The sequence below is a fragment of the Perognathus longimembris genome, chromosome 25 (genome assembly GCF_023159225.1).
Source record: "Perognathus longimembris pacificus isolate PPM17 chromosome 25, ASM2315922v1, whole genome shotgun sequence".
Taxonomy (NCBI): domain Eukaryota; kingdom Metazoa; phylum Chordata; class Mammalia; order Rodentia; family Heteromyidae; genus Perognathus; species Perognathus longimembris.
Genome location: NC_063185.1, coordinates 13,353,885 through 13,376,348, shown reverse-complemented (window position 1 = coordinate 13,376,348; position 22,464 = coordinate 13,353,885). Strand labels below are relative to the sequence as shown.

Sequence of the window (22,464 nt, the reverse complement as noted above, 5' to 3'; positions counted from 1 at the left end):
TCAGGGTTTTAAATTCCACTGGCACTCTACCACCTAATCCACGCCACCAGCCTGCCTTTTTGATGGTTTTCTTTATAGATGGGAGACGGACTTGAACTTGGTACCTGATGCTTTCATTCATTGACTGGTACTCTACCAACTAAGCCATGGTTTGGGAAGTGGAGTCTCACAGATTTTCTGTCCAGGCTAGTCTTGAACCATAAGCATCTATCTAGCTCCCAGCCTCCGGAGTAGCCACAGGCAGGTCAATCTTAAGCTACTCTCTTTTGATAGCAACAGGGTAACCTTAACCTACCACAAAAGCAGTCAAGAAAAACAAAGTGCTTTTCCTACAGATTTAAAACAAACAAGTTGTTTCCTTTCCAGGAAGCTTCAAATGTCATTTGTTTGCTTACCTAGTAACAGAAGTAACAACAGGCTTTGTGGTATCCAGGATACCTGTCCACTATTTCAAAAGTCCTCATTCCCTGGGTTAAGTCATTCCTATTGATTAATGCCATCCAGGATTATCAGAATAAAGTAGAGAATTTTGCTTTTATAAAACCTTACTGGGGCTGGGAATGTGGCTTAGTTGTAGAGTACTTGTTCAGCTTGCATGAAGCCCTGGGTTTCATTCCTCAGTACCGCATAAGCAGAAAAAGATGGAAGTGGTGCTGCGGCAAAGCAGTAGCCTTGAGCAAAAAGAAGCCAGAGACAGTGCTCAGGCCCTGGGTCCCAGACCCCACGACTGGCCAAAAAAAAAGAGCAGAGAGATTTCCTTATTTCACATTTTTCATTTCCTACTACCTTAAAATAAGACTGATTGCTGCCTTGAACTACAAGGTGTTGACAACTTAAGTATTAATTCTGACATCATCAAGTAAAGGGTGACATTTTGCAAAGTACATGTAATTAAAGGGTTTGTAAAATGAAAGTAACTGGACCTAGAACAAGAAGAGATGATTATCTAAAGGCTCTTCGGCCAGAGCATGAGGGCCAATGGTAGCCTCCACTGTGAACCCAAATCCTTCGGTCTTCCCAAGTACTCATTCAAGAGGAAGGCAGCAATGAGGAAGTTAGTACAAAAAAACCTAACCATCTTGTCATCACTCCTTTTCTGCTCTTCTAGGCTCACCTGTGTTCAGTCACAGCTCGCAGTCTGCAGCACTGCTTCTCACGAGTCCGGGGGAAACAGCCCCAGGCGCTCAAGTCCCTTACTTAAAATGGTGGGGTGCCTGCATAGAATCTCTAGCTTCCTTCTCCTACTTATTAATGCATGTAACATGTAACATCTAACTAGCTACTAATACTGACTAGAAGTAATGACAAGGTTGACACATGTCTGGCACAGTGAGGTGACTGGAGGACAAATGTACTTATCCATGGCGTCTACAAATTCATTTGTTCACCTGTCCCTCAGGTTTCATGTGACCGTGCCCTGGGCCTGGTGTGTGAATCATTTCCAACACTTACGGAATTCATCCCACTGAACAGGTCTCCGGATCCCACATGAGCAGTGTGCACAAAGTTTGTGGGCTCTCCGATCATACTCCGGTCAATCCGCCGTCGCCGTTTCTGAAGTAGAAAGGATAATGTGTTGAGAAAATGATCTTATTAAGAAAAGAACTAGGGGCTGGGAATATGGCCTAGTGGTGGAGTGCTTGCCTCGCATACATGAAGCCCTGGGTTCGATTCTTCAGCACCACATATATAGAAAAGGCCAGAAGTGGTGCTGTAGCTCAAGTGGTAGCCTTGAGCAAAAAGAAGACAGGGACAGTGCTAAGGCCCGGAGTCCCAAGCCCCAGGACTGGCAAAAAAAAAGAAAGAAGGAAAAGAATTATTCTTCTACTATGGATAAATGACTTGTGACCAGGGAACAAAAATGCCTGAGACCTCTACAGTTAACACATGTGAAATCCACAAAAGGAGTATTTCCAGGAAGAAATGACAAAGTGAAACAGGTTATTATGTAGGACTGAAGGACTGCTTAGGTGTAGCTCTGGTATCCGTGTAATCTGCACAAACCCATTCACCAAACCCATTCACGTGGTTTTCTCACACTACGGTCTGATGATGTTAGTGTCAGGAAAGGCTTGTCTCTCACATGGCAGCCTACAAACTAGGTGCTTACACTTTTTAATCTTATTCTTAAGGGGAAAATGGGGGGGGGGGGGAGAAGAACACATAACAAAGCTAGAAGAAAGGATTTTAAAAGCTTTACCATAAAGGAAATGAAAATAAATGAGTAAATATTTAATCCGATTTATACATTATGCTGTTTGCATACAGATGTGAACCAATGGAAAGCATACTTCTTGGATAATAAGGAAATTAAATAATTGAATATTATGATAGGAATTCTTTCCAATTTATGTTGCAATATGGTAATCTCTCATTATTTCAAAGACTTCTCACTCGTCAATGAAAAGAAATGAACTACTGATAAATGCTAAAGCATAAATAAATCTCAAAAAGTAGAAGTACAGGGCTGAGAATACAGCCTAGTGGCTTGCCTCCTATACATGAAGCTCTGGGTTCGATTCCCCAGCACCACATATATAGAAAATGGCCAGAAGTAGCGCTGTGGCTCAAGTGGCAGAGTGCTAGCCTTGAGCAAGAAGAAGCCAGGGACAGTGCTCAGGCCCTGAGTCCAAGGCCCAGGACTGGCCAAAAAAAAAAGTAAAAGTACATGGAATGATATTCTATGATTCCATTAATAGGAAATTGTAGAATACAGAAATGGGTGCTTGAAAGGGGTGAGGTCAAGAGGAGGGCTTGATGAATGAAGAGAAGTAGTAGTGGAGAATGCAGTCAAAAAGCCCAATGTAGCTGGTGCTCATATGCTTAAAATCCTAGCAACTCAGGAGGCTGAGATCTGAGGATAGCAGTTCAAACCAGTCAGGGCAGAAGAGTCCATGAAACTCCTATTGCTAACATTAAAACAAAATAAAACAAACCTGGAAGTGGCACTGTGGCTCAAAGAGGCTCTGAATTCAAGCCCCACAACCCCCACCCCTGTTGGGGTCAGCTGTGCCTTTAAGGGGCCACAGCTGACCTTGGCCTGCCCCTCCCTTTCCTGCCTTTGGCAGGAAGAGAAGGCCCTGCTCCTGGGGCAGCATGTGTGTAATGGAGGACACCCCAGAAACCCAAGCCTTGGGGGGCTGGGCCTCCACCCCCCGAGGGAGATCCACTGACATCACTTGATGGACAGCCCTCTGTGACCAATCTGCAATCCCTCTCTTGTGCCCGCCCTCGGGGGTATATCTGGGGGGCTCCTCATTTGAATAAACAGAACGTCCCAGAGACGTCTCCAAGATCTCACGCGCTCGTCTCTTCCTTGGGCTGGCGAGTGTGCAGGTCTAGCACCCACATGCACCCCGAGGCTAAACCCCGGGACCCCACTCCAGTGTCAATACCCTACCGGCCGGGGGGGGACATAAGAGAGTAGGTATGGATCCCCCACCGAACAGATAGGTAAGCCCAGGACCCCTCCCCACGTGTTGGGGAGGGATAGAGCTAAGCCCGGCAAATTTACAAGCCCAACACACCCCCACCCCCATCTCCTCCCCAAAAAAGTCCAGTGTATACCCTACAAAATTAAGAAGAGTGAGGGAAGGGGTTAGGTTGGGCAGGATGGGTAAGAATACTGAAAGGGTGACATTGATCAAGACACAGTGTATTCATACACTGCTATAATGAATGGCAACTCCTCTGAACGACTACTTAAAAGATATTTTTTTTTAATTTTTAAAAACAAACGTATCTGATGACAGAAAGCAGACCTGTAGCTAAGTAGGGGAAGGAGATGATGGACATGCTGTCTTGACTGGGGTGGCAGTTTCACAGGTCTATGTCAAAGATCATCAAACTGTACCCTTTATTAGATATGTCATTTACTTTATACCAACTATTACTAAGAGGTTCAAAGAATGCTTAGGCTGTGAGCATTGTTCAGTGACAGGGTGCCTGTTCAGCACATTCAAGGCCACAAATGGGTGTAAAAAATTTCTTTAAATCTTTTATATTTTAGCTACATTAGTGTGATGCTTATGAAATGTCATCACTAGAATTCACTTTAAAAGTATTCAATGTGGGGAGGGTATGGGAGAAATAAAAAGCCCCCTTGTTGTTGACTGTTACAGTTGGGTACCTCCAATACAGAGAGAGAGACTCTCCTCTACTTCCATCTGAGTAGATAGAACAGTTTGAAAAACTGGTACTAATACACTTAGTTTCCTGCTCTTTTCCAACTTAAGGACTTATGTATCAGGTACTAGTAATAGAGGATAATAAAAATGAATGATGGGCTGGGGATATAGCCTAGTGGCAAGAGTGCCTGCCTCGGATACACGAGGCCCTAGGTTCGATTCCCCAGCACCACATATACAGAAAACGGCTAGAAGCGGCGCTGTGGCTCAAGTGGCAGAGTGCTAGCCTTGAGCAAAAAGAAGCCAGGGACAGTGCTCAGGCCCTGAGTCCAAGCCCCAGGACTGGCCAAAAAAAAAGAATGATGAATGTACTATTTCACACATGACACCCATCAGAACTTCTTGCTCTCTTTCCTTCTCATGCCTTACATTTCTAAGTAACTCCCTACTTATTCCTGTCTTCCTCCCAGAACTACTACTACTATTAGAAATACCCTGCTGGCTGGGAATATAGCCAAGTGGTAAAGCGCTTGCCTCACATATAAGAAGCCCTGGTTTCGATTCCTCAGCACCACATATATAGAAAAAGTCAGAAGTGGCGCTGTGGCTCAAGTGGTAGAGTGCCAGCCTTGAGCAAAAAGAAGCCAGGGACAGTGCTTTGGCCCTGAGTTCAAGCCCCAGGACTGGCAAAAAAAGAAAGGGGGAGAGAGAAGGAGAGAAAGAGGGGAGAGGGAGGAGGAGAGAAAAAGGAGAGAGGAAAGGGAGGAGGAGAGAGGAAAGGGAGGAGGAGAGATAGGAGAGGAGGGGAGGGAAGGGAGAGAGGGGGAGGGGGGATAGAGAGGCCCTCCTACTAATAGTAGTTAAAAGTTTAAAAGTACAGCAGAGCTATCACACCTGCTTAGCTACAGTATCAGTTAACAAGGATCCCCCCACCTCACTGGGGGTGGGGGTGGAGATGCTAGTCCTGGGGTAAACTCAGGGCCTGGGGGTTGTTACTAAGCTTTGTCACACTCTACCATAACACTTGAGCCACTGCTCCACTTCCAGTTTTTGGAGAAAACCCCACGAGATTTTTCCCTACTGGACTGGCTTTGAACCTTGATCCTCAGATCTCAGCCTCCTGCTTAACTGGCGTTATAGGCATGCATTATCGGTATTCTTATGCCTCACCCATTAGCCCACATGGAATGCTTCTCTGAAAATAACCCCAACAGCAGCAGAAATGGCCACAACAGTGAGGTCAGAGGCAGTGTGCTCAGCATGGCTCAAGCTTCTGCTTCATTTCCCATAGCTCCCCCAGCTCTGCTCTGCTCTCCCCCCTCCTCTGAAGTCAGATGGTGGGTGGCTGGGAGCAAGAAGCAGAACTGCACTAAGTAAGGGGAGGCCTTCCACTGGGTCCTTGGTCTCTAGAGGATCAGTCATCCACTCAATAACCCAGCTCCTCACGTCTCCACTGAATTCCCTTTGGCAACACCCTAGTTTTTTTTTTTTGTTGTTTTTTTTTTTTTGGGGGGGGGGGGGGTTGGTGTGTGTGTGTGTGTGTGTGTGTGTGTGTGTTTTTCTGAGATAGACTCTCGCAAGCCAAGGCCAACTCATACTTCCACAGCCTCTGCCTCAAAATGCGGGGGTCACAGACCACCACACCCAGCTCTTTTTTGGAAGCAACCCCTACTGGCATTGTGTCCTATGTGGACTAACCCCTGCAGGCAATGACAGCAAGAGGCTCTGGGGGATCTCTGCGGGCAGGCACCCCGGAGGGAGAGGAACACACAGGGTGGCTGTGGTGACAACACCACAGGACAACTGTCCTAGACCTAAAAATGACTGGGCAAATTTTATATCAAAGTCAGAATGAAAAAAATCACACAAGATTATTCTGAGATTATCCTTCCAAGACCTGTTCTGGCTTCCCGCCCGATCCCTCTCTTTTACACCTGTGGTATCTGGTGTGCTCCAGGCTATTCTGGGTCCTTTTTCTACACCTCTCAAGTATTCACCTCAGTACTCGGTGCTAAAGACTAACTGGCTTGCTTTCTGTTTTAGAAATTTGACTGCTTAATTAGCTGTACACCTCTACTTGAATGTTGATAGTCAAACTTGCTGGCCTTTCAAAACAAAGTGCCTAACTCAGCAGTGCAACCCTCTCTCTTCACTCCTGCTGCGGTAAACAACCACCTCCCTCTCCAGCACCGTGTCTAACTGCAGACCTGAGCCTTCCCCTCCCCCATCCCCCCTTCACTGCCACACACAGGCCAGGTGGCCCGCAGCCCCACCCCCCTGCACACCAGCGCTCCACCCTCTACCCACTTGTGTCTTTTCAACATGGTGTGTGACTGTGTCTGTGACGAGTTAATAAAATACTTCAACGGCTTTCCCAACCATCCAGGACAAATGCAAAACCCCACAACACACAAGTCCAGTTTGCCTGCAGACGTTTTCACGGCTCCTTCCTCGGTCCCGAGCTTTCACCAGCTACCTGCAGGTCTCTAAATGTGCTATGATCTCTCCTCACCTCTCACACTTGCCAACTCTACCTGCACTGGTCAGCTCTGCTACCCAAACCATGTGCTCCCCGTGTACCCAGTGCACTTGCCTCTGGGTAAAATTCACCTATCATACAAATTTACACAGCCCACTGGCCCATAAATATGCTCTTACACAGTCATCAACTAAGTGTGAATCAGGGCCAGGAATAGAGCTCCATGATAGAGTGCATGTGCTTATTAGCATGCACGAGGCTACTATATGCATTATATCAGTTCAATTTGATTTCCAACAGGACCTCGAGTTCTACTGCAGAAACTGTGGCTGACAGGGAGTTGTTGAATGAATAAAGAAGGGCTTTTTAAAGAAACAATGGCAGGGTCCAAGGCTGTGATTCAAGTGGTAGATAGAACACCTTGCCTAGTGAGAGGTCCTGAGTTCAAATCCCAGTACTGCCAAAAAATAAAATAATCCTAAACAGCTATAAGCAACGTTAACTCCATTCTCTAAAAATTATTTTATCCAATATTATGACCAAATATTTCTGAAGGACCAGTGTGACATACAGAAGATATTAAAAATGCAGGGGCTGGGAATGTGGCCTAGTGGTAGAGTGCTCGCCTCGCATACATGAAGTCCTGGGTTCAATTCTTCAACACCACATATATATAAAAAGCCAAAAGTGGAGCTGTGGCTCAAGAGGTAGAGTGCTAGCCTTGATCAAAATGAAGCCAGGGACAGTGCTCAGGCCCTGAGTCCAAGCCCCAAGACTGGCAAAAAAAAAAAAAAAAAAAAAAAAAAGGCAGTATCAGCAGAGTTTATGTTTCAGCCTAAAAATTCCTAATCCTCTGGTTTAGCTTTCCCTGCTTCACAGAACCATTTGTTTTCCATACTGGGTGGATCCCCGTAAGGCAGGGCTTCACAACCCTCCGTGCCTTTCCACCCCTCAGGAAAGGCTAGCACCAGCTATGGAGCTCCAGGCACACCACTTCCTATCTGGCAAGTCTGGGGTGGGGCTGGCATCCGCACACAGCACGGCACGAGATTCCCAGGGAGACGACGGCTCAGGCTCAGGAACCCGGGCTGAAAGGCTGAGTCGTTCCCAATGTAATAACAGGGTGTACTGAGGAGGGCTTCCTACATGGCAGTGCAGGCCTACAGAGGCACCATGTGTGGGCTCACTTGCTAGTACACAGAAGTACAAGATGTGATACCTCAGGATTCCCTTCAAAGCTGAGGTCCTCTTGACAGCTCTTCCCAGCTCCTGGCTATCACTCTGGGCCCTATTTGGGCACCCACTGTCCTCCTTGGAGCAAAAAGAAGCCAGGGACAGTGCTCAGGCCCTGAGTCCCAAGCCCCAGGACTGGTACAAAAAAAAAAAAAAAAGTACAAGAAATGTATCCAATGCCTAACGTTTGAAACTGTAACCTCTCTGTACATCAGTTTGATAATAAAAATTTGGAGGAAAAAAAAAAAAAAACAGATGGTCCCCCTTCCCCCTACATTAGGTCCTTCTGCTTGCTAGAATCATGACACCCCAGAGTCCTTTTTGCTTTGTTGTTTTTTGGATAGAGCCCCACATTTCTGCCTGGGGGGTTGGCTTTGGATCACATTTCCTACCACTTATAAAGCCTCCTGCATAGCTGAGACTACAGGCATTCGTATCAGCACAACAAGCTTATTTGTTGAAATGGTATCACATTAATCCTCCCCAGGCTGGCTTCAAACAGCAATCCTTCCAAACCCCATCCTAGGTCCTACACAATGTACAAGAAAGAAGCCAGGTCCAGGCTTTTCCTGGGGGGTAACATGAGTGGATGCACTTACTGCATGTGGAAGTCTGGTTGCAAAGACTGATTAATAAAGTCTCTGATGAATAAATTAAAACAAATGGAAGAGAAACAAGACTAGATACTGCAGACTGGAAAAAAGTAAAAACTAAATTCTACTTAGGTCAACTTCAGATAGCAATTAACCTTTTCCATGAATCTACTTGTACTACACTCTAGGTAGAAAAGTAAATAAGTCTACTTCTGTCTTCCAGAGGTTGGCTCATAGTGACCAAGCACCAGTGGCCCTCAGGTGACAGCTTTTATTAAGGAACCATCTCCTTAAGAAATGAGTCACAGGGAAATCAAAACAAACTGGACTTAGAAACAGGAAATTATCCCCGTTTTCCAGAAAAGGATCTGACCTGAGGCCAGGGGAAGGAGTTCAAAACAAGTGGGCCTTCTAAGAACAAGGCAGGGGCGTGGAGGGGGTGTGGTGTGTTCTCACTCTGCTATCTGACAGGTTCCTATGGTCTTGTCCCTGGAAACCAACTCTCTCCTGGGTGGCTTTTAACTCTTAATGCCTATGTTTTTTAAACTCCTTTAATGCTATATGAAGTGTATGTTCTCGTGGAGGGATTGACTATGGGAAGAACATCTCCTAGGCAACATTCATTCTCCTGCTCCCTGGATAAAAAGATCTCTGTGGTAACTGACCACCAAATCAAACTAAAACAAAATATTTCTGGTAAAATACAAGCTCCTGAATATGTGATTGGTTTTGTCCAGTGTTTCCAAATATATGTGCCTGAAAATCACCAATGGAAAGCTGGGCACAAGGGGCTTCCTCCTGTAATTCTAGCTACTCAGGAGGTTGAGATCTAAGGATGGCAATTCAAGGCCAGCCCAAGCAGAAAAGTCCATGAAACTCTCATCTCTAAAGCCAGAAGTGAAGAACTGTCATGGTAGAATACCAGCCTGAGTGAAAAAAGCCAAGTGAGAGCATGAGGCATTGAGTTAGATTTAGATGTGAGTTAGATTTAAACTGCAATGAGACATAAAGTAAACAGGACTCAAGATACCAAAATACAATGAGAACAAAAGAGGAAAACCTCAGGAGAAAAGCACTAAATACCAAGACACAGCACTTCTTAGGCCCCCAAAGATAAGGAAACAAAGGACCTCTTCTAAAAATGTGCTGTTATTTTTGGATGACTCTATATTCCTTGCCTCATATATGGGGTATACACAAGCACACCCGAGGGAAGCTGGGAGGGCACAGAACGAGTGGAAAGCAGGTGGAAAAAATAATTATATGGCAGAGGAGGCCATCAGCTACATTGGTGAAAGTGAACCAAGCAACTCATGGGCAGGGATGGGAAGGAGGGAATGAGAAAGAGGGAACAGATATTACTAAACAAAAGGAAATAATGTACATATCACCCAAAATTGAAGAAATGATGTTATTGTTCAAGTTCACAGGGTTTGTAAGCTATGTAGAGTAGAATGATAATTTTCAGCCTTGTGAAAGTTAAAATATGTGCTGTGATATATATATATATAGTAACTTAAACTAAAAAAAGAACAAATAATACATTTCAACAGTCTCAGTTCAACTTCATCTCCACTACAGATATTCATAAATACAAGGTATGTCTAGTGAAACATACTACTAAGAAAACTAATCTTTTCTTTTTCTTTTTTGGCCAGTACTCAGGTTCAAACTCTTGTCTTGTACTTGGCTCAGTTAGTGCTCTACCACTTGAGCCACAGCACCACTTCTGGCTTTTTCTGTCTACATAGTACTGAAGAATAGAACCCAGGGCTTCATGCACGCTTGGCAAGCAAACACTCTACCACTATCCACACATGCCCAGTCCTCACTAAATTTTTCCTAGAACCTCTGCCTTCCAAGTAGCTGGGATTACAGGTATGTACCACCACACCCAGCTCTTAATACAGTTCCCAATCTAATGTTAAAGCAATTTGCAAATTTGACCAGTTGGCTTAGGTATCTTTAAGAGCTGAAATTTTAGCTTAGCGCCAGTGGCTCACACCTGTCATCTTAGCTACTCAGGAGGCTGAGACCTGAGGATCCTAGTTCAAAGCCAGCCCGGGCAGGAAAGCCTATGAGACTCTTCATCTCCAATTAACCACGAGAACCAGAAGTGGCCCACTGTGGATCAAAGTGGTAGAGAGCTAGCCTTGAGCAAAAAAGCTCTAGGACAACACATAGGCCCGGAATTCAAGCTCCACAACCAACCAAAAAAAAAAAAAGAAGAAAAAGTTGGGTGCCAGTGGCTCATGCCTATAATCCTAGCTACTCAGAAGCTGAGATTTGAAAGATCAAAGTTCTAAGCCAGATGGAGCAAATCTTTATGACTCATCACTAATTAACCAGTAAAATGCCAGATTGCAGTCACAATTTAAGTGGTAGAGTGCCAGCAGAGTAAGCAAGGAAGCTGAGTGGAGTTCAAGCCCCAATACTAGTACAATAAAAAGGAAAAAAGTCCAGTATGCTACAGACAGTAAGTATGCTATAGTATGCTGAAACTATGCCAGTCTCAGACAATTAAACTCTGACTTGTCTTTAATTATAGATGTCTGGGCTATCAACACTGCCTTCTCTACAACAGTACATGACCTAGATTTTTCCCTGCCTAAACTGACTTAAAATTGAAGCTTCTCACCATATTCCCTTCTCTATTTGTGAATACAATGCCAATGTGAGATCAGAATCCAGCACACTGACTCTAAACAAAGGCTTAATCCTCTGTTTCATTCTTGGAGTTTGTCTATTTCATAAAACCCAAGAAAAAAGGTTTTTTTCCCTATGACATTGGTGTTATAAAGACAACTTTATTTTAGACATTTAAAAAATTCATGACCTTATAAAAAGATGCAGACTTACACACTCTAACACAATGACAGGACTTATAACTGAAGATAAACACAACAATCTCCCAGATGTGGTCAGATGACTTGCAAACAAAGACCTTTTAAGACAGGCTCCAGTATTCACTAAGCTGCCAGTTAATAGCAGCTCACAGAGACCCCACTTAGCACTGCTTGCTAGAATAGAGAAGATTTGTTTATGAACATAATAAAGTCAGACCATGATGGACATAAAGAAAAGAGTTAAAATCTGAGCTTATTTTTAATTATTTTTTTAACCTCAACGTATTTTTTTTCCCCTTCTCACTCATCAAGATTGACCTGTGGCTATTAACTGCATTTATCTCTATGAAAATTACTAAAAGCAGAATAAGTATCAAGTGACAATTCAATTAATGCCTAACCATACTTGGAACTAAATACAAAAATGAAGTTATGTTGAAATATCTTTAACCATTAGCAGTTCATCTCAATGTGTCATTCAAAATACTCTGAGGGACTGACCTATGCTATACTATAAATAGAATAAGCAGAAAGGCTGGAGAGTTTCATTTCAAGAAATATCAATTATAATCCAGAGGCTCCTAAGCTAATAAATAAGCCAATATTTCTGCTCATTAACATTAAAATGAAAGACAATACAAGGTTCAACTTCAAAGAGATGCTTCTAAAATTGTCCACAATTGATTTAAAAAATTACAAGAATAATTGCCATATTACTAATGAGGTTATGCAATGATGGAACACTCAAATTGCTGGTGGGACTGTAAAGGGCAACATCATATTTAGAACCATCTTGTCTTTCATGATTAAAGTAAATATTCTTAAGGCGTCAGTCAGTAATTTCAGTGGTAAGTATATAAAACCTAGAGACTCTCCTCAAAGGGTCTCCTGGCAACACACACAAATGCAGAGAAACGTTATTTACAACAGGGCCATGCTGGCAGCCCAGTTTTTCAAAAGATGTACAATGGAAGCTAGGCACCAGTGTTTCACACCTGCAATCCTAGCTATTCAGGAGGCTGAGACTTAAAGACTGAGCTGAAAGCCAGCCCAGGCAGGGAAGTCCATGAGACTCTTATCTCCAATAAATTACCTAAAAATCTGGAAGTGGAGCTGTGGCTTAAGTGGCAGAGTGCTAGACTTGAGCAAAAATGCTCTGGGACAGTGCCCAGGTCCTGAGTTCAAGCCCCAGGACTGGCAAAAAAAAAAAGACTGAAAATGAAGTCCAGCTACCTTTATAATTTTTTTTTTAATTTTATTGTCAAACTGATGTACAGAGAGGTTACAGTTTCATACATTAGGCTTTGGGTACATTTCTTATACTGTTTGTTATCTCTTCCCTCTTCTCCCCCCCCCCTTTATAATTATTGATCAATCTTTTAAATGAATAATTTGATTTTAAAGTATTAACAGAAAAAGTAAAACTATGTTGTTCAGGGCTACTTGTACAGATGATAAATATTATGAAACACAACTAAAACTGATCTGAAAATCAGGGTAACTCTTCCAGATATGTGTTGATTGGGAAGGCCACAGAAGGCCCCTGGCTTCTGACAAAATCTGCCTTTTTGTCTTAACTATTTACCATGCTTCACATTTATATGTAAAAATGTGCCTTCTTATTCATTTGTTGGAATTATAGTTATGCTGGGTCCTATCTTCTAGGGATAACTACTGAAATAATTAGGGATAAAATGACATGACTTGGATCTGGTTTGAAATACAGGAAAGCAGGAAACAAATAGAATAAGATTAAGAATAGACAGGAAGTGAAACTGTTCAAGCTGAAACAGGAAATGAGTCTATTATACGATTGACTATTGTGTTCAAAATGTCTTAGGTGTACATACTAGGTCAAGTCTGTAACCCTAAAGATTAGGGAACTGAAGTTCAAGGCCAACCGAGCAGAAGCAGTCCTGAGACTCCATCTCAACCACAGTCTTGGAGAGGTGGCTCAAGCCCATTATCCCCCACAGTATGGGGAAGCACAAAAGTGAGGATCTTAGGCCAAGCCAGATGGGCACACTTTTTATTAAGTAAATCTATTCACTTAAATGTTTTGAGAAAATTGTGATTTTTTGAGATTAAATAAAGCAGGAACATGTTCATTTCTGTTTTTAGAATAAGGAAAAAAGATGACCTTTTTTTTTTTCTTTGCCACTCCTGGGCCTTCAACTCAGGGCCTCAGCACTGTCCCTGGCTTCTTTTTGCTCAAGGCTAGCAACTGCCACTTGAGTCACAGCGCCACTTCTGGCCATTTTCTATACATACGGTGCTGAGGAATCGAACCTAGGGCTTCATGTATGCGAGGCAAGCACTCTTACCACTAGACCATATTCCCAGCCCAACATTATTATTTTTATTTTTTTTTTTTTTTTGGCCAGTTCTGGGCCTTGGACTCAGGGCCTGAGCACTGTCCCTGGCTTCTTCCGCTCAAGGCTAGCACTCCGCCACTTGAGCCACAGCGCCACTTCTGGCCGTTTTCTGTATATGTGGTGCTGGGGAATCGAACCTAGGGCCTCGTGTATCCGAGGCAGGCACTCTTGCCACTAGGCTATATCCCCAGCCCTATTATTTTTTTTTTTAACCATAGTTACATCGCGTTTAAGGTACAGACTTTGAGTCCTCACCCCCAGTGACTATACCTATGGAGCACCACCTATGGAGGCGCATACCGCTCAAGTAATTCCCTCCTCTGTTTCCACAGACCCCCAGAAATCATGAGTACCACAGCTAACTGAACTGTTGGCTCCTCCTATCAGACTGCAGTAATGGCTCTGAGATCATTTAGTAAGTAAGCTACAACCTCTATTTCTTCAGCCACTTCCCTTAAAGAAAACTAGAATCTGTTACTTCAGGGTCTCCCTGTATAGCCCAGACTGGCCTCAAACTCACTGCAGCTAGGCTGACCTTAAGTTGAGGACCCTCCTGACTCAGTCTCCCAAGTGCTAGGATTGCAAGCATGTGCCACCACACTCGGCAACAAACTTTGAACTCTTGGTCAACACCAAGCACTGTATTCTTCCTTTGATCCTTCAAGGCAGGTCCACTACCAGCATTCATTCTCCCTTTCTTCAGTTATTATAGGTTAAAACTGAAAGTCAGAATGGCAACAAGTAACAGCAAGAAAAGTCACCCCATGTACAGACATCTTACCACAGCCAAGGAGGTCTACCACTGGCTCTGGGCGCAGCATGATCTGTCAGTGCAACCAGCAAACCACCAGCTGCAAACCACCTTACAAAGTGTATGTCCTTCCACTGCCTTCTTTGCACGTGTTAACGCTATGCAGAGATTTCCAGTTTCACAAAGAATAAAACTCAGAAGTCTTTTCATGACTTGGAAGGGAAATATGAACCGGCCCTTGGTTACTTCCCTGACCTCATTCTCACTGGTCCCTCGGCTCAGGGCCATGCTGTCTTCTTACTGTTCCTCTCACACAACAATCTCTACTTCCAGAATTTTTCTAGTCTAAACTCTGTTTGCCTCGGTTCCTTAGGTCACTTACTACTCCCTTAAGTCTTTGCTTATTATATAGCACATGATCACTGAACACTGTTTAAGGACCCCAATTTCTCCCAATTACTATTTCTCTCTCTGCTCTCTTTACTCAGAGCAATTACCACCACCTGACAGCACGAATACTTATTTGTACACTAAATACCTATTTTTACACCAAATACCTCTGCCACTTCATTATCTGACTCACTGTAGAAATTCTAGAAATGTTATAGGTACCAATAATAGAGACTGTATAAACAAGTCTAAAGTACATTTCAGACACAAAGCACAACAGTTTATCAGGGCCATGCAGGGAATCAAATATGAAAGCAGAAATGTGAGCTTTGTGTACCCATGCTCACTGGTTTTTGTTTTTTGCTGGTCCTGAGGCTTGAACTCAGCTGAGCCACAGTCCTGAGCTCCTTTTGCTCAAGACTAGCATTCTACCATTTGAACCACAGCTCCACTTACAGCTTTTTCTGTGACTAATTGGAGCTAAAAGTCTTCTCACAGACTTTCTTGCCCAGGCTGGCTTCAAAAGGCAATCCTCAGATCTCAGCCTTCTGATTAGCTAGGATTACAGGCGAGTCAGTGGCACCTGGCTCATATTCACTGTTTCTAAGGATACCTTAGTAATTCACCAGGACAGGATAGAGTCCTGAAAATAGCTGACAAAACTTTTAAAAATTAAGCTGCACGGTACCAACCATCTGATTTAAAATCTCCAATCTTAGCTTTATTTGGCCATTGTGACTATAATATGTAAGATTACTATTGCTTGAAATACAAGGATTCTTATTGGATATATACTCTATTAAAATGAAAGAGTAAGAAGATAAAAATGATTCTGAGGCTACAACTCAGAAAAATGCATTCTATTTTCTTTCCTAGATTGGGCGGTTCCTTTTTTCACATTTGGAATGTGCTAGTGCAGAGGGTGACATAGAACGTGGGAGAGCTGGCATGTAGCAAGCACTTTATTGCAGTGAATAGTTTAGGAAAGAAAATTTCAAAGATCATCAAGCAGCTGTTCAAACAGGCAATCTTGCTGTTTCTAATAAAACTGCAAATACACATTTTCACAGAATATTAAGAGTCATAAAGATGTGACTGCATCTTCTTCCCTTCCAGCTTGAGAACTGAACCCAGGCCCTGATGATGTTCTACCACCTGAGCTAACATCCCCGGTCCTTTTGATTTGGAGACCATACCTTTTCCTCAGGCTGGCCTTGAATGACATCCTCCTGCCTTCACCCCCCCTTCACTCCGCCAAGTAACCTCCCAGCTCCCAAGTAGAAGGATTACAAGAATGCACAGCCAAACCTAGCTTATGACTGAATTCTTTAAATTTGCTTCCTAATGGTAACAGCAAGCTATCTTCTCACTATGGTGAGAAAGTCTGCTTGGCTTTGTGTACTGTCCCTCAGCAGCTCTACAAAGAAATCAGATGTTTGTAAACATTTTCAGAGTATTGTACACAAATATGTACTTATTAAAGAACTGAAATATTAAATGTTCTATGCAAAAAAATCCAAGAAGTTACAAAGCCTTTCTACACAGAAAATGTATTTCTGAATCTCAGAACTATAAGGTCCAATGCTCCAGCAGCTACTTCACTACCTAACAGACGTCATTCTATGCTATGAATAAATATAACTATATTGTGGGAAAGAATTTACCTTGATTACCTATGCTGTAATTATTGGCAAGAAATAATTTAATCTTTAAAAAAATAGCAATCTAGCATGAGGGAACAGATGACACTGATGAAAGGAAATGTACTTATTACCTGACACATGTAAATGTAAACCCACTATACAGCATCTCTAAAATAACAATAAAGTAAATTTTAAAAAATAAAACACACACACACACACACACACACACACACACACACACACACACACACATCAATCAATCTGGAGTGACCTTGTCCAAAAAGCAATGTACCCCTTATCTGGCTTTTAAAACTGTAACTCCTCTGTATAGCATCTTTATTACAACAATTTAAAAAACAAAACTATACCAATGTAACTTTGTTTCTGGTCTAGTAGCTAAGGAGTTCATAAGTAATTACTCCCATGACACATAAAAGGCCTAGAAAAACTGCAAACTAACAACTCCATCAAAGAACTAAGGTCACAGAGATACAGCTACAGTATCCAATACTCCCATAGGAAGCCCTAACTGTACTACTAGTACTACTAGAGAGACCTGGTGTACATGGGGTTGGGAGTTAAAAAACTCCAGGCATAGGGGCTGGGGATATAGCCTAGTGGCAAGAGTGCCTGCCTCGGATACACGAGGCCCTAGGTTCGATTCCCCAGCACCACATATACAGAAAACGGCCAGAAGCGGCGCTGTGGCTCAAGTGGCAGAGTGCTAGCCTTGAGCAGGAAGAAGCCAGGGACAGCGCTCAGGCCCTGAGTCCAAGGCCCAGGACTGGCCCAAAAAAAAAAAAAACTCCAGGCATAGAGTCTTTGGGGCCTCCACGTTCGTGGGTTTTAACTTCAAGGAACCCAACCAGAGTCTCATAGTGAAGATGTATGTGCGTGTGCGTGTGTGTGTGTGTGTACATGTATGTTCCCATGTTTCATCAATAGGTTTTATCACCGTGGGGTGGGGGGTTGAGGGGGGGGAACTGATAGACAAATTTAAATAAGTTGAAAATTTCTATTTTTAAAAAAGCCTGGGGCTGGGGATATGGCCTAGTGGCAAGAGAGCTTGCCTCGTATACATGAGGCTCTGGGTTCGATTCCCCAGCACCACATATACAGAAAATGGCCAGAAGTGGCGCTGTGGCTCAAGTGGCAGAGTGCTAGCCTTGAGCAAAAAGAAGCCAGGGACAGTGCTCAGGCCCTGAGTCCAAGGCCCAGGACTGGCAAAAAAAATAATAAATAAATAAATAAATAAAAATAAAAAAGCCTGTCGCCAAGAGAAATTATCGTAACAACTGGGAGGAAGACAAATATCCAACTCCATCTAGTCTCCTTTAGCCTCCCACTGCCCCCTTTATTTTTCTGGTCAGTCATAGGACTTGAACTCAGGGCCTGGGTACTATCCCTAAGCTTTTCTGCTCAAGGCTAGTACTCTACCACTTTGACCCACAGCTCCACTTCTAGTTTTCTCAGGACTAAATGGAGATAAGAGTCTCGTGGACTTTCCTGCCCTGGCTATGAACCACCATGCTTCTCAGATCTCAGTCTTCTAAGTAGATAGGGTTACAGGCGTGAGCCACTAGCACCCGGTATCCTCTAGACCTTTCTCAGAAGGTACAACAGTGATTTGTTATTTAACGATCCCATACAATAAAATAATAAATAAAGCACTACTGATGAGGCATTATCTAAAGCCAGGGATAAGTGGGAGAGATTTCACAGAGGTGATTTTTTTTTTCTTGGTGTAAGGTACTGAATTTAGGAACCCAGGATCTCAAACATGTGAGACAAGTTTTGTACCACTAAGATACATCCCCAACCTTCAGAGGTGAATTTTGGTGTAGACATTTACAGAAATCAACAAAAACTGAAAGGTTAGTGGGCAGAACTTAGAAAGCAAAAAAGAAAGCCATGTATAAAATCTACTGGTCAAGCCCATTTAACACCTACGTGACCCCTGTGCCCCCCCTTCCCCCCCCCCCCGCCAAAAAAGCTAGACCTAGTTCAAGCCTATTTCAGAAAGAAAGCTAATGATATCCTTTTCAGAGAGCTGTTGTGGGGGAAAGGAGATGGTTAAGTTGAGAAGAATATAAAGGCAATTTGGCAGCCCCATCTTTACCCAATAACTCATGAAATAGAACTTCCTCAAGATATTAACCTCTTAAATTAAAAAAAAAAAAAGACATGTTCAAAGTTCCACTGAACTGTACTCTGTGATGTTCCTAGAACGGCCCTGAGTCCCAATTTCAGTGTGAGAACCTGTGGTGTATGGAATAAGCTCCCACCCAGCATCTACCAGTGTGGTATCATACTCACAGGCTGAGGCTGCTCTGCGATGCAGCAGTTGAAACACAACCAGAATTCACTCATGCTTACAGTCCAAGGCAGCAGTGAGCACCAACGAAGGTTCCAGCTCTCAATTCAGGAAGCTCCACAGTGATCCTCAGTATGATGAGGGTCCAATCAAAATAATAACTATATTTCACTGGGGTCGTATTCTTGTACTTTAGACAGTCAAGTTAAAGGAAGTGTCAGTCTTTCTTTGCTTCTTCTTCCACAGAGAATCTTTCTGAATCAGCAGGAAGATGTAAAATGGCTGTTGTAACCTGAGGCCAAGACAGCAGATAGTCTAGGAAAAAAAGAACGTCAAAGAAAAGTTAACTACTTTCACGGATACTCGATAAATGTTAAGACTATTTATTGAGGATCAACAATAAAAACAAAAGGAAATTCTTGCTTTCATAAAGCATTCTATTTTATAACTATAAAAGTATGAATTATTTTACTAAATTTTGATGGGGAATGGGTGCACGCTTGCACACATGCACACACCAGCCCTGGGGCTTAAACTCAGGACGACCTAGGTGCTATCCCTAAGCTGTTTTGTTTAAGGGTAGTGCTCTAAAAATAACTTAAAATTATCACCTTATTCACTAATATAAATTAGGTTAATCATTTCTCCTCAAATAGTTATCATTTCTCTATGGTGAAAATTTTCAAAATCCTGTTCTTCGAAGGTTTCTAGAATGAACAATAAGTACATCGTTATCTCTAGTGCTCTTTTGTGCAAGCGCACACCAGTTATTGCCCTAACTGTGACTGAGTACCCACTGACTCAGTGCTGATCCTAGCAAGTTTAACTCCACCCTGGTCAAAGACCTTGTGACCACTAAGATGTCATTGTGAAACCAAGTCTCCTTATAGCTATTTCTATGAAAACAAATCCACCTTTGTATGAAAACTCTTATGTTCAACACTGTTGTTAACACTCACAGACAGGACTAGGTATTTTCAAGCCTAGTACTTGGTTTAGTCGTTATATATCACATTTCCTCGTTTACACATAAATTGCTAAAAAACTTTCAAATATTCATTTTACATTGGGAATCTGTGTCTGTTTAGTACTTAAAATGAATAAATGGCACTTTACAATCCACAAAAAAATTCATCACTCCCACATTTTCCCCAGTTCAAATTTCCTTCACATTTAGAGGGGCTAGGAGTGCTTGCCTAGCATACATGAAGTCCTGGATTTGATTCCTCAACACCACATAAAAAGAGCCAGAAGTGGTGCTGTGCCTCAAGTGATAAGAGCTCGCCCACAGCAAAAACAAGCCAGGGACCCTGCTCAGGCCTTGAGTTCAAACCCCAAGACTGGCAAAAAAGAAAAAAAGCCAAGCAAGAGTGTGAGGCCAAGTTTAAGTCCTAGTACTGGCACCAAAAAATAAAATGCAAGAGAAAATGAATGACAATATCAAAGTACAGCACCACTTAGTCAATTATTCACTTTTATAGCAATGTCATTATTCCCTCAAAAGCAAATTTAAATGTATGGGTAATTTATAGGTCTATGACATGCACCATGATTAATAATTTTCAGTAGATAGCTAAGTAATTCTAATTTGGTCTTGTTATTAATTGTAAATAAAATACATTACTATACTAAATTGGTTTTAGACAGGATTTTTCCTCTTGCTATAGAAATAGAGGGGCCTTGGGTTATCAAAAGTTTTAGGAAATGCTTCTTGACTATCCAGTTACTCCTGCAACACCTGCCAAGTGTTTTGTACAAGAAAGAAAGAAAAGGTAATTAAAAGCCTTAGCAAGTGAGCAGGATGTGTAGTTCCCTTTCTTGGCCAGACAAGGAATCAATCCCTTGGGGCTGTGAAAGCCACACAAAGTTCAGTCATTTTGGTGTAGAACAAGACAGTGAAGACCAGTCTTTAACACTGTTTCAAATTCATCCCAAAAGAGAAAGACGAGTGATGTACACATTTACACTGGATTCCTTCTTGCTTTGTCAAGTGACTTAAGACTTGTATTTTAATATTGTCTCCCAAAAAATGAGGTGTTTTTAGCGATCACTAGGTTTTAGCAGAGAAAAACTTTTGTAAAAATTTGCTGGGCTGGGAAGGTGGCTTAATGGTAGAGTGTTTGCCTGCCATGCATAAAGCCCTGGGGTCAATTCCTCAGTATTACATAAACAGAAAAGGCCAGAAGTGATCCTGTGGCTCAAGAGGTAGAGGGCTAGCCTTGAGCAAAAGAAACTCAGGGACACTATTCAGGCCCTGAGTTCAAGGCCAGGACAGGTTTTTCAAAAAAAATTTCTGTGACAACAGAATCAAGTCACTGTCTTTAAAGAGCTCTCTTAATTGTTTCAAACTTTTCACTCTGAAAGAAAGTGCAGTACTTACTACAGTTTTTGTTGTTGTTGTTGTTTTTACAGTGGGCCTATGTTACCTAGGCTGGCCTTGAACTCTGGACTCAGTTAATACTTTACTTTTACCTCAACCTCCTGAGTAGCCAGAACTACAAGCAGCCAAATTAGAACAGTGCTTCTAGGTTTCTTGCAAAATTTTAAATCAACATGTGTTATTAAAATGCTTGGCCTTGATGGGTGCTGGCAGCTCATGCCTGTAATCCTAGCTAACCAGGAGGCTGACATCTGAGGACTGAGGCTGGAAGCTAACCCAGGCAGAAAAGTCCCCATGAGACTCATCTCCAAGTAACCACTCAAAGATCAGAAGCAGAGCTGTGGCTGAAAGTGGTAGAGTGGTAGCCTTGAGCAAACGACTTTAGGGACAACACCCAGGCCCTGAGTTCAGCCCCATGACCAACAACAAAAAACTTAACCTCCAAACTAGTACAGACAACTGACCATCTAAAATCACTTGTTACTGTGTCGCTATGACCATCTAAGATCACATTACTGGGTTGCTAAACTTTCTTTCGGGTAAAACATCAAACAGAACACACCTGACATAATCTGTCCTCTCAATTTAAACTTGTTAACTTCTAGAGAAAAACTTTCAAGTTCCACATAAAGTCATATGACTGCAGGCAAAAATCTGTATATACAAACCCTACATGAAGTAACCTGGGGAAAACCTTTCTGAAAGATTTCAACGAGTATACTGCAATTTGTACAAACAAAAGCAATCAAAATAAACAAATACACTACAAATAAAAGTAATTAGAATCCTTACAGAATAATGTGGTTTCAGATTACTACTTTGGGTACTAAAAGGGTAAATTTTAGGGGCTGGGGATATAGCCTAGTGGCAAGAGTGCCTGCCTCGGATACACGAGGCCCTAGGTTCGATTCCCCAGCACCACATATACAGAAAACGGCCAGAAGCGGCGCTGTGGCTCAAGTGGCGGAGTGCTAGCCTTGAGCGGGAAGAAGCCAGGGACAGTGCTCAGGCCCTGAGTCCAAGGCCCACGACTGGCCCAAAAAAAAAAAAAAAAGGTAAATTTTACATTTAAAGCTTTAAGAAAAATAGAGTTATCTTTTTTTTTTTGGCCAGTCCCGAGGCTTGAACTCAGAACCTGGGCACTGTTCCTGAGATTTTTTTGCTCAAGGCAGCATTCTACCACTTGAACCACAGTGCCACTTCAAAAATGTATAATATAGCACATCACGATGAGCCCAGGGCCATCTTATAGTAACAGAAGAGAAAAAAAATGAGGTTATTCCATCAGGATTAACTAAAAAGAGTTACAATCTGAGCTACAAAATAAAACAAT

At 42.6% G+C, this 22,464-nt stretch overlaps 1 protein-coding gene across 3 annotated transcripts in view; it reads right to left on the bottom strand.

Annotated features, from left to right (window-relative positions):
* Positions 1–22,464, bottom strand: part of Cdc42se2 (CDC42 small effector 2) — a 51,273-nt gene that overhangs the window by 4,262 nt on the left and 24,547 nt on the right. For all 3 annotated transcript variants that reach the window (XM_048334020.1, XM_048334018.1, XM_048334019.1), the window contains exons 2-3: positions 18,754–19,066; positions 1,453–1,554 (exon numbers count right to left, since the gene is read on the bottom strand). In XM_048334020.1, the coding sequence (XP_048189977.1) occupies positions 1,453–1,554; positions 18,754–18,807 (156 nt within the window). In that variant the 5' untranslated portion in view covers positions 18,808–19,066. The remainder of the gene's footprint in view (positions 1–1,452; positions 1,555–18,753; positions 19,067–22,464) is intronic.